The sequence below is a fragment of the Gouania willdenowi genome, chromosome 13 (genome assembly GCF_900634775.1).
Source record: "Gouania willdenowi chromosome 13, fGouWil2.1, whole genome shotgun sequence".
Classification (NCBI taxonomy): domain Eukaryota; kingdom Metazoa; phylum Chordata; class Actinopteri; order Blenniiformes; family Gobiesocidae; genus Gouania; species Gouania willdenowi.
In genome coordinates, this window is record NC_041056.1 from 16,431,928 (window position 1) to 16,446,112 (window position 14,185).

A 14,185-nucleotide genomic window follows, 5' to 3' on the forward strand; every position below is an offset into this window, starting at 1 on the left:
ACTGTCTACTATATACTATAAGTATGGTTAGGATGATGACCAATGATGGCCGCGTTTCGCAGATTTGTTAAGAAGCTCTTAAGTGCTAAGATCTTCTTAGGAGCGCTCTTAAGAACGCTATGAAAGAAGGATGTGTTTCCCAGGGTCGCTCTTAGCTTAAGAAGATCTTTCACTAAGAAGGAAATGTAAGATCGAGTTGACCCACTCTTAATAGCCTTCTTAGCGACCAAATACTCAGTAATCAAGCCGCGTCAGGGAAATTTATATCCTGCACATTTTGAAATAATAAAACAATGCTCAATGTTGAAATAATAAAGATAATAAAGTATAATCAATCAATCAATCAAATGCGCTCATAGGACCACTGGCACAAGAAACATAGGCTAATAGTAGAGAAGAAAAAAAAAACTTTTTTATTGAATTACACATTTAAGTTTTCCACACACATCTACATAAGAGTTTATAGTCCTACACATAAAAAAAAAAAAAATCAACAACCCTGTGGCATTTCACAGATATCAAGGAAACAGATGTAACTGAACTCAGCTGAACCTCATCCAGAGAGGCTCCACCTGCTACTCTATATAAAGGCATTGCCAAAGTCCGCGTATGTGAGAAACCATGGCTGCAGTGCAGCACATTCTCGCTGCGAACCAACAGCGTAGCCCTACACGAAGCCAGACGGTTTACATAAATGCATACGTGCGTCAGCACTTCTCCCCACTTGGACGTGTTGTCAGACCGGGCTGTCCAGGCAAAGTGTCGGCTGCCCCGTGCGGAGATCCAACGGCCGATCACTCTGGCGTCTCCACACATCCAGAGAGCAACCAGCTGCAATTTTGTCCTCAGCCCGGAGGTGCAGCTCGGCTGCTGGTAGGAGACGGCACCGGCCTCAGCAAGGCATCGGTATCATAGAGTGTGGCAGCTGTGACACCAATTCTGTGCTTTTCCCAGACACACACACTCGCACACACGATACATGCATAGTCTAATTACACCTGTGTGGGTGGACCACGGGGTGCTGTTTGTGAGACCTATGCGCTGATAAAGAGGTGGGTGATCGATTTGCCTGGCATCGATTGATTCAGTGTCAGCACCACCGCGGTGGACAGCTACCACTAAGAACTTCTTAAGAAGCTTCTTTAGCTTGATCTTAAGGTTCTCCTAATAAGGCAGTTAAGAATACATCTGGGAAACACCCATATCGCAGCGCTCCTTCTTAGCTGAACTCTTCTTAAGAGCCTTCTTAAGTCCTTAAGAACGATCGAATCTGGGAAATGCGGTCAATGACTTTTTCCAGTGAAGTATACTTCTAAGTTTCCGAAGATCTGGACACAATTCCTGAAGCCTGGAAACATCCCAGTCCTTCATGGCCAATTCACTGAAAAAGTCACCCAATGACCACGTTTGGAATGCATTGGATTTAATTTAAGACAATGTGTTTCAAGTTCTGCTAGTATGCAACAACTATGCACTGCTGTTGAAGAGGAATGGATCAACAGGCCACAATCTACAGCCTGATCAACTCTATACCAAGGAGATGTGTTTCATTGGTGGTCACACCAGATATTGACTGGTTTCCTAATTCCCTGACAAGGGGATAGAAAGTTAAATCAACTTGAAAAAAAAACCATATCAGCAAATTCTCTTTATCACAATGTCAACACGTAGTTTACTACCATTTAAACTACCTCTTAAATGTCAGGCTTGCCATGTAAATAAACTCTGAATACACTCACAGCAGGCACACAAAGTATTGATGGAGAAAATGTTGATTACCAAGGTTGAAAGTTCAAATGAAACAGCTAACCAACAAATAAACACTTTTATGTATTTTATACAGTATAACCACTTCTCTGACCAGGGTGAATCAATACTTACAGTCAAACAAACAGTGATTATTGCCACAAAGGCTTGGCACTTATCCAATATACCATCCATTTTATAGCTCTTTATTCTGCCCTGGGTGATTCTAATTTACTTAAGGCAGAAGGTAGACCACACGCTTGACAGACAGAGAGTACATGCAAACTTGAAGAAGAAATGGCTTGTCTGGTCTGCAAAGACTCCTGAACTCAGCCTTGTGACACATGACGAGCTATGCATGGCTATCCAAAATCAAGTGCCTTCCCTGGTTTTGAAGATTGGTCAGAACTTTCTTTCTACATTCTGCTAAACTCTGCCAATGCTTTCCTTAAAGACTTAAAGCTTTTACATCCAAAAACATGTAAAATAAAAATGCAAAGCTGCTACCCCTGATATGTTTTTATGAGATACAATCATAGTGTATTCCTCATTGATCAATGAATTGGACATCATTTACTCAAAAAAGAAAGGGCAAAGGTCAAAATTTCAGCTTGAAAGTTAGTTTTGTTCTCCATCGTAAACACTCCGTTGTTGACATTTGCACATTTGTGATTTCTTGTTTTCTTTGCCAGACAAAGGAAGTGATTCACTTCACACTATTTTTCTTGAAAATTTTCTCGATATTAGAGGGAAGTAAAATCACTTTTATGGATCCCTCTACAGGACTCCACAACCCACAATGCAATGTGCGCAAATTTCAATGAACAGGGTGTTTAGGGCGAAGAAAAAAACAAACTTTCGAGTGTCAATTTTCACATTTTTCCTTTCTTTTTGATGATTAGTGCAGTGCCCGTAGGAAGTATGTATTGCTATAAAAAAGTGGGAGGATCAGTAGCATTTTCATGGATGGCCAAATGAGGTTATGTTTGAAGGTGGGACAACATCAGTGTAGAGGTAGGACTGATGACATCATAACTGTGAAGGTAGGACTGATGACATCATAACTGTGAAGGTAGGACTGATGACATCATCACTGAGTTCGTCGACTCAGGAGGTGGAGTGTGGGGGTGGGGCGTCCAAACAAATCCGACGTTGCACATCTTTGAACCAACACACACACACATCCGACAGATGTTCGATTTATTGATCTATGAGGCATACGCTATGATGTTTTCTGATAAAAAAATTATCGGGGTAGTAGCTTTGACTCTAACTCTTCAGCATGTCATTAAAGTTCATGTTCTTATAAAGAAAGAAGTCCCAATTATCTTAGCATTATAAAATGTATCTACTTCTGATCTGTTTTTAGATACAGACTGTAGATGCATTCTGAACTCTTCCTCTGACCGCATTCAAATGAGTTCTTAGGCATATGTAAAGTGATGCTCCTTCCAACTGCCATGCACAGTAACACGTGAAGTATCAGGACTTCAAAAGGTAGTGTGGCAAGCTGGTTATGGAGCTGATGTGAGCTGGCCTGACAGCACCAAGCAGGTTATACTGTCTGTCAGCCAGTGATCATCATAGAGGCTGACAGCCTGCACTGGGCCAGCCAGGCCACTGTAAAAGCAAGCAGCTTCCAGACAACTTCAGTGGCTGTCATGGAGGACAGGACTCAGGACAGCTCTGCCACCACACCGCTAAAAACCCAATGCAGCTCGTGACTCATTCCCATCATTCTCCTCATCACTTCACTCTTACTGTTGGCCAGAGATAGAAAAGAAGAGAGAAGGTGAAGGCAGAGAGGTGAGTTTGTTGACTGATAAAAAAAAAAATAAATGCAAAAAGAGAAAAGCAGTCTGAGACTGAGGTTAAGGGCCGACAGAGAGTGATGAGGCAGGAGTTAATGTGGATGTTAATGTCAATGGTTTGGCAATCAGAGCTCCCCTCAGGCCTTGACTACATGCTACAATCATATTAGCGTTAATGTATCCCGTATTCCTGCACAGCCTCTAACCTTCAGGAACCTCAGCAAGGTTGATATCAGTCAAATAAGAGGGCACATGGCATCACTGCTAAGCTTGGTGCAAGGTCACAGAGATCAAACTGACAATGAGGAAAAAACTGCGGGATGAGGGTTAGAGGAAGATGAAAGACACCAATCATCTAATTATGCATTAAAATGATTAGCTTACCAACTTTGAAACTACAAAATGTATTTAAAATACAAATAGACACATTTTATTGTGTGCACTGTAAAAGTATCTTTAAAGGCTGGATTTGACTGACAGTGGAGGAGCCTTTCTAGCTTCACGTGCTGCATTGTATGAACATGCCACCAAATAAAGCTAATATGAAGCACACACCATTATGCTGCAGTGACTTAACAGCAAGCCGACCAATGGAGTGTGTTTGCCTTTTTGTATCAGCTCACCAGACAATGTGTGTAAAATGTGATCATGTGTCTACACACGATGCCAAAGCACAGCACCAGTTCTGGCTGCGTTACAGCGATGGTGCTTCTAAGTCTGCATTTGAACGGGTCTCAGTGCTTCTACACAACTGTGTTTTCTGCATGGTAGTACAGACGCATGCACACATGACATCAAGGGGTGTTAATTTATTCAAATAAGCTCGGGAGGATAACGAGAGGATGGGTGAGGGGCAGGAGGAGGTGTTCCTGTGCAGTAGGGGGACACCTTATTTGACTAGAGCTTCATCTTGTGTCTCTTTCACTCTTTTTTTTGTGTCCCACCGTTGATTTTCTCAGATTTGTAAATGAGGCTGTTTGCATGGCTGGGGATAGAGTGGCTGCAGAGGCGATGAGAAAAAGCTAAACGATTGAAGAAGGGATATAAATTGGATGTGACGATCAATGCGTTTCCCATGCAGACAGAACATATGGTGCCAAGGCTACATCGCTACTTCCAAGATGGCTGCCGCTCGACCAACCTGGAGCCGCTACAGTGGATGACACACAAACACACATTCTGGTTTAAAATGTGTGCGTATATTAGTGATATTCTGTTTTACACAGTTCAGAATTAACATTACAAAATTAGTATAATATTCCAGACCTCACACTGATGCAAAAGTGCTGAGATATTGATCAGAGATATCTAGTGACACCCAGTGGCCACAAATTAAGATTTTATCATGAAAAGCCCTAAACTTGGGTGTTGGCATTGAATTCAAAATGTTCAAGTTTGCAAAATTTGGCAGGAGATATTGAGTATTTTTCTACCCAAACAAGGTACTCAACACACAAGTTTAATACACACGTTAAAAAAATGGTCTTGTTGATGCCAATTTTAAAAATTAAACTTCCAACTTCCTAATGTGTGTCATAATTTGCATCTGTGCAACATTCAGTAATCAATCATACAATCCAACTTCTATGCCTGCATTTCCCGATAAGGGTCATGGGCTCCTGTAGCTGACTCAGGGCAAACACACAACTCACTCCCTGAGGCTTTTTAGAGATTTAACAAACTAACCGACATGTTATTGATACGTGGAAACCAGGGAACCAAGACAAACTCCTGCATCAACATGAAAAAAACAACATTAAAACAGCATCAAAACCTTTGGGATCTACATGCCCTGGATAAATTTGAACCAAAGTTCTCAAACTGAAAGGTTCTGTCTCATTCTTATAACTGAGCTAGAATTTTTACTTTTGATTTGCAATCAAATAAAGGATATTTCAACCAGTGAAATTAACTCCAGGCAGATATTTGGTCTCTGACAACAGTGGACGTGCTTGTTGTGTTTGTGGAATTTGTTGACAAGAGCACCCAGAGAGCGCAAACCTCCGCCAAACACCAAATATCCTCTTTTTCCAAATATTTTCAGTTATCTTGATCATGTTACCATAATCATTCACAAATGAAAGGCTTAATAACGATACAGCAAGTCCAAATGTATTGGAACCCAATTTTCTCGAAAAATGGGAGTGTCCATACATGATGGATGAAATGTGCAATCTGGATACGATCCAGATGAAACTCGGTAGGGTAACTGAAGAACCAACGCGACATGACTGAGTCAGATTTCATAAAGATTGGTCCATCACAAACCGAGATGTGAATTTCTGCCAATAATGAGGGATAGATTTTTGAAACTAATCCAGACATTGTGTATTGATCCAGATTTCCTCCAAAATGTAATTGAATCTTCACAGCGTAAATTCTATGTTTAGTTAAAAAGGGTAACCCTGCTATCAGACAAACAAAGAAATGAATGCTGGGGCAAATATTACTTCCGTGGAGGAGGTCACAAGTTTAAAGTGAACTTTTTTCAATATATATACTGTAATTGTGGCAATCACCAGCCATCGCTGATGTAGGGTATGATCAACTTTATTAGTATTACATAGGTAATAAAAAATGAATGTATAATTCATTATCATTTTTGTTATTGTAAAGTTAAAGTGATTGAAAATACTGGACTCTTCAACAATGACTTTTAAAATATTGATATCTGTACATGTGCATCAAACTGCAGCAATTTACCAAACACGTAGAAAAAAGTGAACAATAGAAACTTTGTGTTTACACTACATATTTGCTGTTCTGCTCTGTTACATTATCTTAACTGATACTTTATAGGAAAAGCACAGGTGAGGAAAAGGGAGAGTAGATTATAACTGAGGGTCCTCATCAGTGTTGGGAATAACTACTTATTTTTGTAACATATTACAGTAACATTCCTTTTTGAAGTAGCTCAGGAGTGTAACTCGTTACAAAAGTGAAAAGTTGTAATATATTACTAGTTACAATTAAAGTAACTCAAGTTACATGCATATTTAATTTATGTTCATATTTGCTTTGTTTTCTCACTGTTTGCAACTATTAGAGGAAGAAAAGATGACCGTTATAAGTAAATATAACTTATGGGGAACAAAAAAGAGCTTTCTGCTCCTGAAACAGCAGAAGTATTTGAAACTAAACTTAGGTCGATGTTATTCGGACACAATCAGTGTGATATAATTAGTGTTCTGAACCAAAAGTAACTCAAAGTAGTGTAACTCAGTTAACCAGTAATATTGTAATACAAATATATAAAATTTTTATCCCAGTAACTAGTAACATGAATATATTACACGTTTAGAGTAACTTACCCAACACTGGTCCTTATACATGAATACTGTGTTTTATACACATATTATATTTTGTGTTTTTATTGAATATGTGCCAGGAGTCAGATAGTTTTTGTTTAGTTAAATACATATTTTAGTGAAAGCATTAAATCATTACAGTATTGCCAGTTTGCTGTACTTCAACATGAAGTATTAGTGTGAATTAAATGAAATTGTGAATTTCATAATATACCGTAATAATGTACAAAACATACCACAAGCAACCATACTTAACCAAATGTAAAAAGCAGTTGCTGGTTGTGAAACTATCTACCAGGTTGTTTCTGGTTTACTTTTTTAACACCATGTCTGCATCCATCTGTTTGTTTTGGTTTTTAGTTTTTTTGGTTGCCCTGCAGCTTTTCTCTCAGCAGTTAACAGCAGTCATCCTCAAAGGCATGGGAACAATATCTGATCTGCCCTTTCACACCTGGGCCTGTATGATGTACGTGCATTTGCCTTGAGACCTTCTCCTGAAGCCGTTGATGTTATCAGGTCCAGTGAACCGTGTGATAAACGACTTCTCATGCTTACTCTAACTGAAGCCCTTATGGAAAGTCGCTGACCTGGGCCCTGAGGGATCTAACCAGTAAAAGTGCCTACTTCACTTGATAGCAGGCTGTTTTTACCTTTTACTGTCAGGTCCTTCATTTTTCCCCCACATAATTCCAAAGGCTGAATGGACAGAGAATGGAGAGAAAGAGAGAGCAGGGGTCCTTGGGACTCAGCTGGATGATAGCTCATGTCTCTCTCTGTAGCAACTTATTTATTCAAAAATAATTCATAGGGAGCAGTTTTGTGGCAGTATGATTAATGCACTTCATCGTTTTTAGTAGGGGTGTGGCGTTGCGTTGAATCTGAAGATACGATACGATACATGATTTGCATGTCACGATACAATATATCCTGATACTAAACAATACGATATACATTGCCATATATCGTGATATCAATAATTACAAATTTCACCTTTTACAAGTACAAAATGGTATGAAATGCAATTTATTTCATTTCTTTTTGACGTGCGAGAACAAGTAAATGATAACTAACTGTAATTCAAGAACCAATATAAAAAAAATAAGGGGTATGTTTATCAAACTGTCAAAAAAAAAAAAAAAAAAGTTTAACTTTTGCTTCGACAACAGATTTTGATTTTGTTAAGTTCTTAAATTATAATTTTTTACAATAAGTAACCACATACATCTATAAAAGGGGCCAGAATGCTTCCAAGTTAAGATGCATTGATGAGTGAAGTAGTTTAACAAGGTCTGATGTGGTTCTCTGACACCTAATGACTGGGCATTTGCGTGCTATGCATATGTTAACGCAAATACATGTTTTTTTTTTTTTTTTCATTGAAAAATATGATTTAAAAAAAATTGATTTGGACTTGGATTTTTTTGGATCGATCGTGAAATATCACAATATATCGCCATTATTTTTTTTTTTACAACCTTAGTTTTTAGTCTGCCTATAAATGCTTTGTTTCAAGAAGTGGTGAGTTTCAAAGTAACATAAGGGTGTATTTATTTTGACTGAAACTTTGACAAGTTCAACTGTCATTGGAATTGAGTTTGTTTCCAAACTGTGTGTTTGCAAAAATCAAACACAGTTTAGTTTATGGAGACAGTTTTATTTTTTTTTATCTGGTTTCAAAGACTAATATTTACCAACCACTATTTTTTAAACAGTCGGACAATATGTGACTTAGCTCAGTGTGGTGAACATGGCCTGGTAACACCACCGTGTGGTACTGTCTGATTATATGTGTAACGGTGTAAATAAGTTATTAAATTCCTGTAAAGTTTGGGACGCAAATATTATTATTTATATTTTATTTTGAAAATCCCAGCGGATGTTAATGCTACGTATTGTTTGACTTGGCGCAGTCTGTGTGACGTCTGCTGGTGTTAATGCTGGAGTGAACTGGTGACCAACTGACATTACATATGGATAACATCGACTTAAATGTCTTCTAAAGCAAGCTTAAAACTCAAATTGACCCGAAATAAGTGGAAATAAAGTTATCTGTTCGTAAATGAACAATATAAATCCAAAGTACAAACACAGAAGAGCGCATTAGGACTAGAAGAGTCTTATTTTGAAATGTGTGTGCTGCCTGTACTTTCCAAAGAGCGATTTAAACAAAAGTTTCTGTATGAACACAAGACACAATTAGGATTGATTGTGTTTCATAAGGGGGTGTAACTTACGAGGTCGACGGTGGACATGTATATTTAACGATAGTTAAGCTAGAAACAACCAAAAAATGAAGACGAGGGTCATTTTTCTTCTTCTTACCTGGAAGGGGCGTGTCCTCTTTGAGTGGCTTCGTCCCATTGGTTAGGAGGGTTTCCCTTAGACACAGTACTTCCCCAAAGAAATATTTGTCTTTATTTGTTTTATTTAAAATAAAATAACGTGTGCAATTTCCCTGGTTTAATTCTATGGGACATGCGTATTATAAATGTGTTTGTTGTTGTTTTTTATACTCATTTTTATACATAAATATATTTTTTCATTTGGTGTATTTTTCTATAATGTATGTTTTTTGGAGTCTTTGTGTGTATTTGGTATCTTTCTGTTGTCTTTTTGTATAATTATTGTTATCTGTTGCCATCACACTGCCATCATAGTGTGATTCTGGACTCATTTTGTGTATTTTTGTAAATTGTTTTGCTGTAGTTTTGTGCATTTCTGTTGTCATTTTTTGTATAAATAATTAGCTTTGTGTATTTTAACTCATTTCCATAGTTTTGTTGTTGTTTGGTGTATTTTTCTGTAATTTATGTTTTTTGGAGTCATTTTGTGTGTTTTCGTGCATTGCTGTTGTCGTTTTGTATCAATTTTTTTTGTTGTATTTTACTCATTTAGTATATGTTTATTATAAATACCTTATGTGTGGTGAGGGCGTGTTTTGAGATGTGTGTGCGTGTGTGTGTGTGACTCGCTACCTGTCCTCCTGGTTGCCTAGTGGGACTCTCTCCATCTCCTCCGTGAGTTCTCTCTCTCTCACACACACACAAGCGCATCAGCCGCGCACATGCACATATTCCATCACAGGTTGTTGAAATGTATGTTTCTCACACCCAATGCGTGAGACCTGAGAGAGAAAAAAACGAACCCGGAAGTACCACAACGCGATCGAAATTGGGAGCCGTAATCTCAAAACAAAATGAAAACAAACATTTTGCAACACACTTAAAGAACTTTTAGCGGTACAACAACGTTTTTAATATTGGCCTTCTTTTGTCGGCTGGAGGAGGGTCTTTTTCTACTGATTATTAGAGGTTGTATATGAACAGACTGGTGCGATAACGCCCCCTCACACTGAGGTCAAAAGCTGAATAGGCTTCATTTCTGGGTAAACATGAATGTGTCTTCCGGGCTAAATAAAAGTAAAATAAACGTTTTGCAACACCAAATAAGTCCGAAATAATGGATGCACACCATGGGGCCATGTGGAAGCTGTTAAAAAACTTTCAGGTTGAAAAGACACCACGTCGGAGAGAAATTCAACACACACACACGCAGAACTTCCTTGATTTATTAGAGAGATTTTTAGTGTAGTAAGTCAGTAAAAAAGGTTGTGAGTCACTGCTTTAATCTATCAGAGGGAAATGATCCTGTATTTTAAATGATCCCTAATGACACAATGATGATTTGTTTTTATTTTATTGTATCTATTTTTATTTTTTGTGAAGAAAGTCCAGTAGCACACGGGCTGTATTATAAAGTGCTACCAATGAATCCATTTGAGTTTCTCTTTAAAACTGAACATATTATTTAAAGGTGAAATTGTCCTCGTCCATCATTAAGGTTCACTAAGATGTTTTCTGACGTTTCTGTGTGATTAAAACCTTTAAACTAATAATAGTGCTGATATTAAACACATAAACAGAACACGGTTACACACGTTTTAATAATACAAAAGGCTTAATACATCTCCAAACTCAACACAAGTGAAGAGCAGGGTTGAAGGTCCCTGAACCCCAAAGGGTTCGTGGTTGGTTCTGCACACTTTAGACATCATTTGCCACCTGTCTTGGCTAAAGAGAGAAAAAAAAATCAATTGTTTTCATCGTTTGTAGGAAATCAGCTAGAATCTAGAGTGTGAATATTTGACCTTTGCCATTGTTATACTTGTAATGTTTTATCATGACCACTAGATGTCAATGTTTTGCATATTATCATTTCAGGGCCTTCTTACCTTTGACTTGCCACAGTTTCTGATCTTGTTTCCTAAAGATAAAAACAAAACTTAGAGCATGTTTTTCTATGCAAACACACACTTAAACACAGAACACACATCCCACTGTAACCGTATGTTTCTACTGACAGTCGTCTCTCTCTGACACATGCAAACGTGCACAAATACAATGCACATTGACATTGAACAGGATGGAGCTGTTTACCTACCAGCCAAAAGAATGATGGAAAGGAACACAATGATCCCAGCAAAGGCGAGACCCCCAACACGTAGTGTATGGTAGTCTAGAAATACACATCAGCACATCTTAACCAACTTACACAAATGAGTGTCATATTGTCTATTGGTACTCCAGTTTTTTCAGTCTATTATTTTCCTGAGCAATTTCCTGGGTAAAAAAGGTTACTTACCATATACAAAGTCTGCATCAGGGTCAATATCTGCACCTGAGGAGGCACAGAACTATCATCATCATTTTTGTTTCACCATGTAAGAGATTTAGAGATTTTTTGGAGGGGGTTTGGTAATGACCTTTTGAACTTCACTCTTTTTTCAATTCTCTACCTACTTGCCATTCTCTGTGGCAGTGGTTCCCAAACCTTTTGTGTCCAAGGCACACCAAAGGACAAGTCAAAACCTGAAGGCACACCTATTGTGCAAAATAGCCTTTATAACATCATGTACAATATCTGTAAATGTGCATAATTATTTACTAATGCCAAATAAAATGTGACAAAATCAAAATCAAATCAAGTTTTATTTCTAAAGCATTCTACAACAACCAAAATTGACCAAAGCGCTGTACACAATAAAAAACACAATTTAAAAAGGGCATAATATATAACTAAAAACATTAATATTACTGTTACTCACAAAATATTTATTAACGAAATATATATATATATATATTATTTTTTTAATGTATAGAGTTTGCCTCTCTATTATGAAATGAGTGCATACAAAAAAGTAAATTAAAAAATGATAATTTTTGTGTAGTTGTATATTGCAATATGTATGGTTGCCACAAAATCTCACGGCACACCCGGACTTGCCTCACTGCATACCAGTGTGCTGCGGCATACCGTTTGGGAACCACTGCTCTATGGGCAGAGCTGCAAATAGTGCTGATATATCCTACATAAGTAGAAGTACTGTTACTTCATTCAAATTTGTACAAGTCAGTCATATATAATATACTCAAGTACAAGTAAAAAGTAGCTCAATTACATGGTACTCAAAGTAAAAGTTACTAGTTACTTAACTTACTTTCACCCCTTATGTTTATTTTTGGTAATAAATCTTGCCACCGTTCCCTTGCATACAGTAAACATCTCATGTATAAACTTCAAAAGCTGAAAAAAATCTTGCACAATTGGAACTTAATTTATTTTCCACAAAAGCATCTGTATAAAATAAAAGTTTTGTCAAAATGTACAATTATTTCTAAAATGAAATAACACCAATGAATCCATTTTAAAAAATAAAAATAAAAAAAAAAATTAAAAAATTATCAGGCTCTAGGTATAGATACATTTATGAACTCTAAAACAACAGTGCAATGCTATAATGTGCCATGTGGGTAACAACATAATAGGTAGAAACCACAACCTGAACCGAAGAAAGTGGCGTTGATCAGAAATGGCACAACTAAGAACATATGTATTACGTTCAACGTGCCTTCATAAACCGCTGATCTGAAATCAGTACAGTATACTGTGATATGTGGTAATCTGATTAGTTGGCTATGATGTGACGCATTAGATTGTTGTCTGGTCATTTCTGTTTTTTGTAGTTTCATAATGTCTGTTGATCATTTTAAAACAAAAAAAGTAATAATTTACTTAGTAATGGTTGGGTGTAGGAATGTAACAAATGACTTAATTTCTTTTAAAACGTACTTAAGTACAAGCTGAGCTACTGATTTAGAAAGTACCCATAAAAGCAACGCATTTACAGTAACGTTAGTACTTGTATTGAGAAAAGTGCAAGCCTTTCATTCACAGACCACACTATTTAAAAAAAGAATGTGACCTTGTCTGTGAAGTCATCCTGTTGACGTCCAGTTTAAGTGTCTTTTTTTTTTTAAACCCTGTTGTTTGTGGGTAATGAGCAACTGGTGTTTAACTTACCTTTAAGGGAGGACATGTTGCCTTTTTTTTTCTGTGCTTCACTTGACAAGACTGACGGGACAAAACACAAACAGTGAACAAAAGCAGCAGCTGCCAGCAACACATCCATCAACACCTTCTGCTTTGAATAATTTAGACCTGACCTTCACAACAATAACAGCATTCACCATCAGGTCAAATACTTGAAAACTATGCAAGTTTCATCAGTTTGCCCTTTTTTTTTTTTCAATAGCCAGACCAGTAGTGTTCTGTTTACCCACTTTATATAAGAAACAGCTGAAAGGTTGGAAAACTTTACTCTTCCAACAAATATGGCTTAATATTAACTTAACAGGAAAACTTTGAGAATCTCATCGATTCTTTACCAAACTCATCTATATTTTTGACACAATTCTTTATACCTTTTCACTCTCCAGTAAAGAGAAGGATACATAGGATAGTTAATGTGTTACAGATCTAATATTTATTCACTTGACCCCTGCCTGGACTGAAACAGGCCATAAATGGAGCAAGTAAAAGGAAGTGTAGACAATGCTTGCTCAATAACGAAGAATTAACGCCTACTAAAGTTGTACGACGTCACAATATTTTTCTTTTCTTTTCTTAATAAAGCCATTCCAAATTATTCATCTAACGTTAATAAACCTACAAAGTCTCAGTTGAATTCTGGCAGCAGAAAAAGTTTGGACCGAAATGTGAACATTTTTGTTGCACAACTGTAAGAAAAAACAAACCCTTTGGACCTTTAAGCAGAAAATAGAACCACCCCTTTAAGCTGATCTATTCGATTACATTGAATAATCAAATAAACCAATGTATTGTCTCACCTGGGCTGCTGAAGCCTTTGTGTTCGCTCTCTCCAGGCGTGAGTGCAGGTGGTCCTGAATTCATGAGCAGTGCAAAGATCCTCCCTTACATCCCTCCCATTCTACCAGGACGGCACACATCAACCGTTACTCC

General features: G+C 37.4%; 1 protein-coding gene across 1 annotated transcript; it reads right to left on the minus strand.

Moving 5' to 3' along the window:
• Window positions 1-10,789: 10,789 nt before the first annotated feature.
• Window positions 10,790-14,171, minus strand: LOC114474701 (sodium/potassium-transporting ATPase subunit gamma-like). The gene is made up of 6 exons (XM_028465158.1): window positions 14,053-14,171; window positions 13,226-13,276; window positions 11,507-11,542; window positions 11,306-11,380; window positions 11,097-11,128; window positions 10,790-10,935 (listed from the first exon to the last, which is right to left on the minus strand). The coding sequence occupies exons 1-6, from the start codon at window positions 14,114-14,116 to the stop codon at window positions 10,909-10,911; spliced, it is 285 nt and encodes a 94-aa protein (XP_028320959.1). The 5' UTR covers window positions 14,117-14,171; the 3' UTR covers window positions 10,790-10,908.
• Window positions 14,172-14,185: the final 14 nt, after the last annotated feature.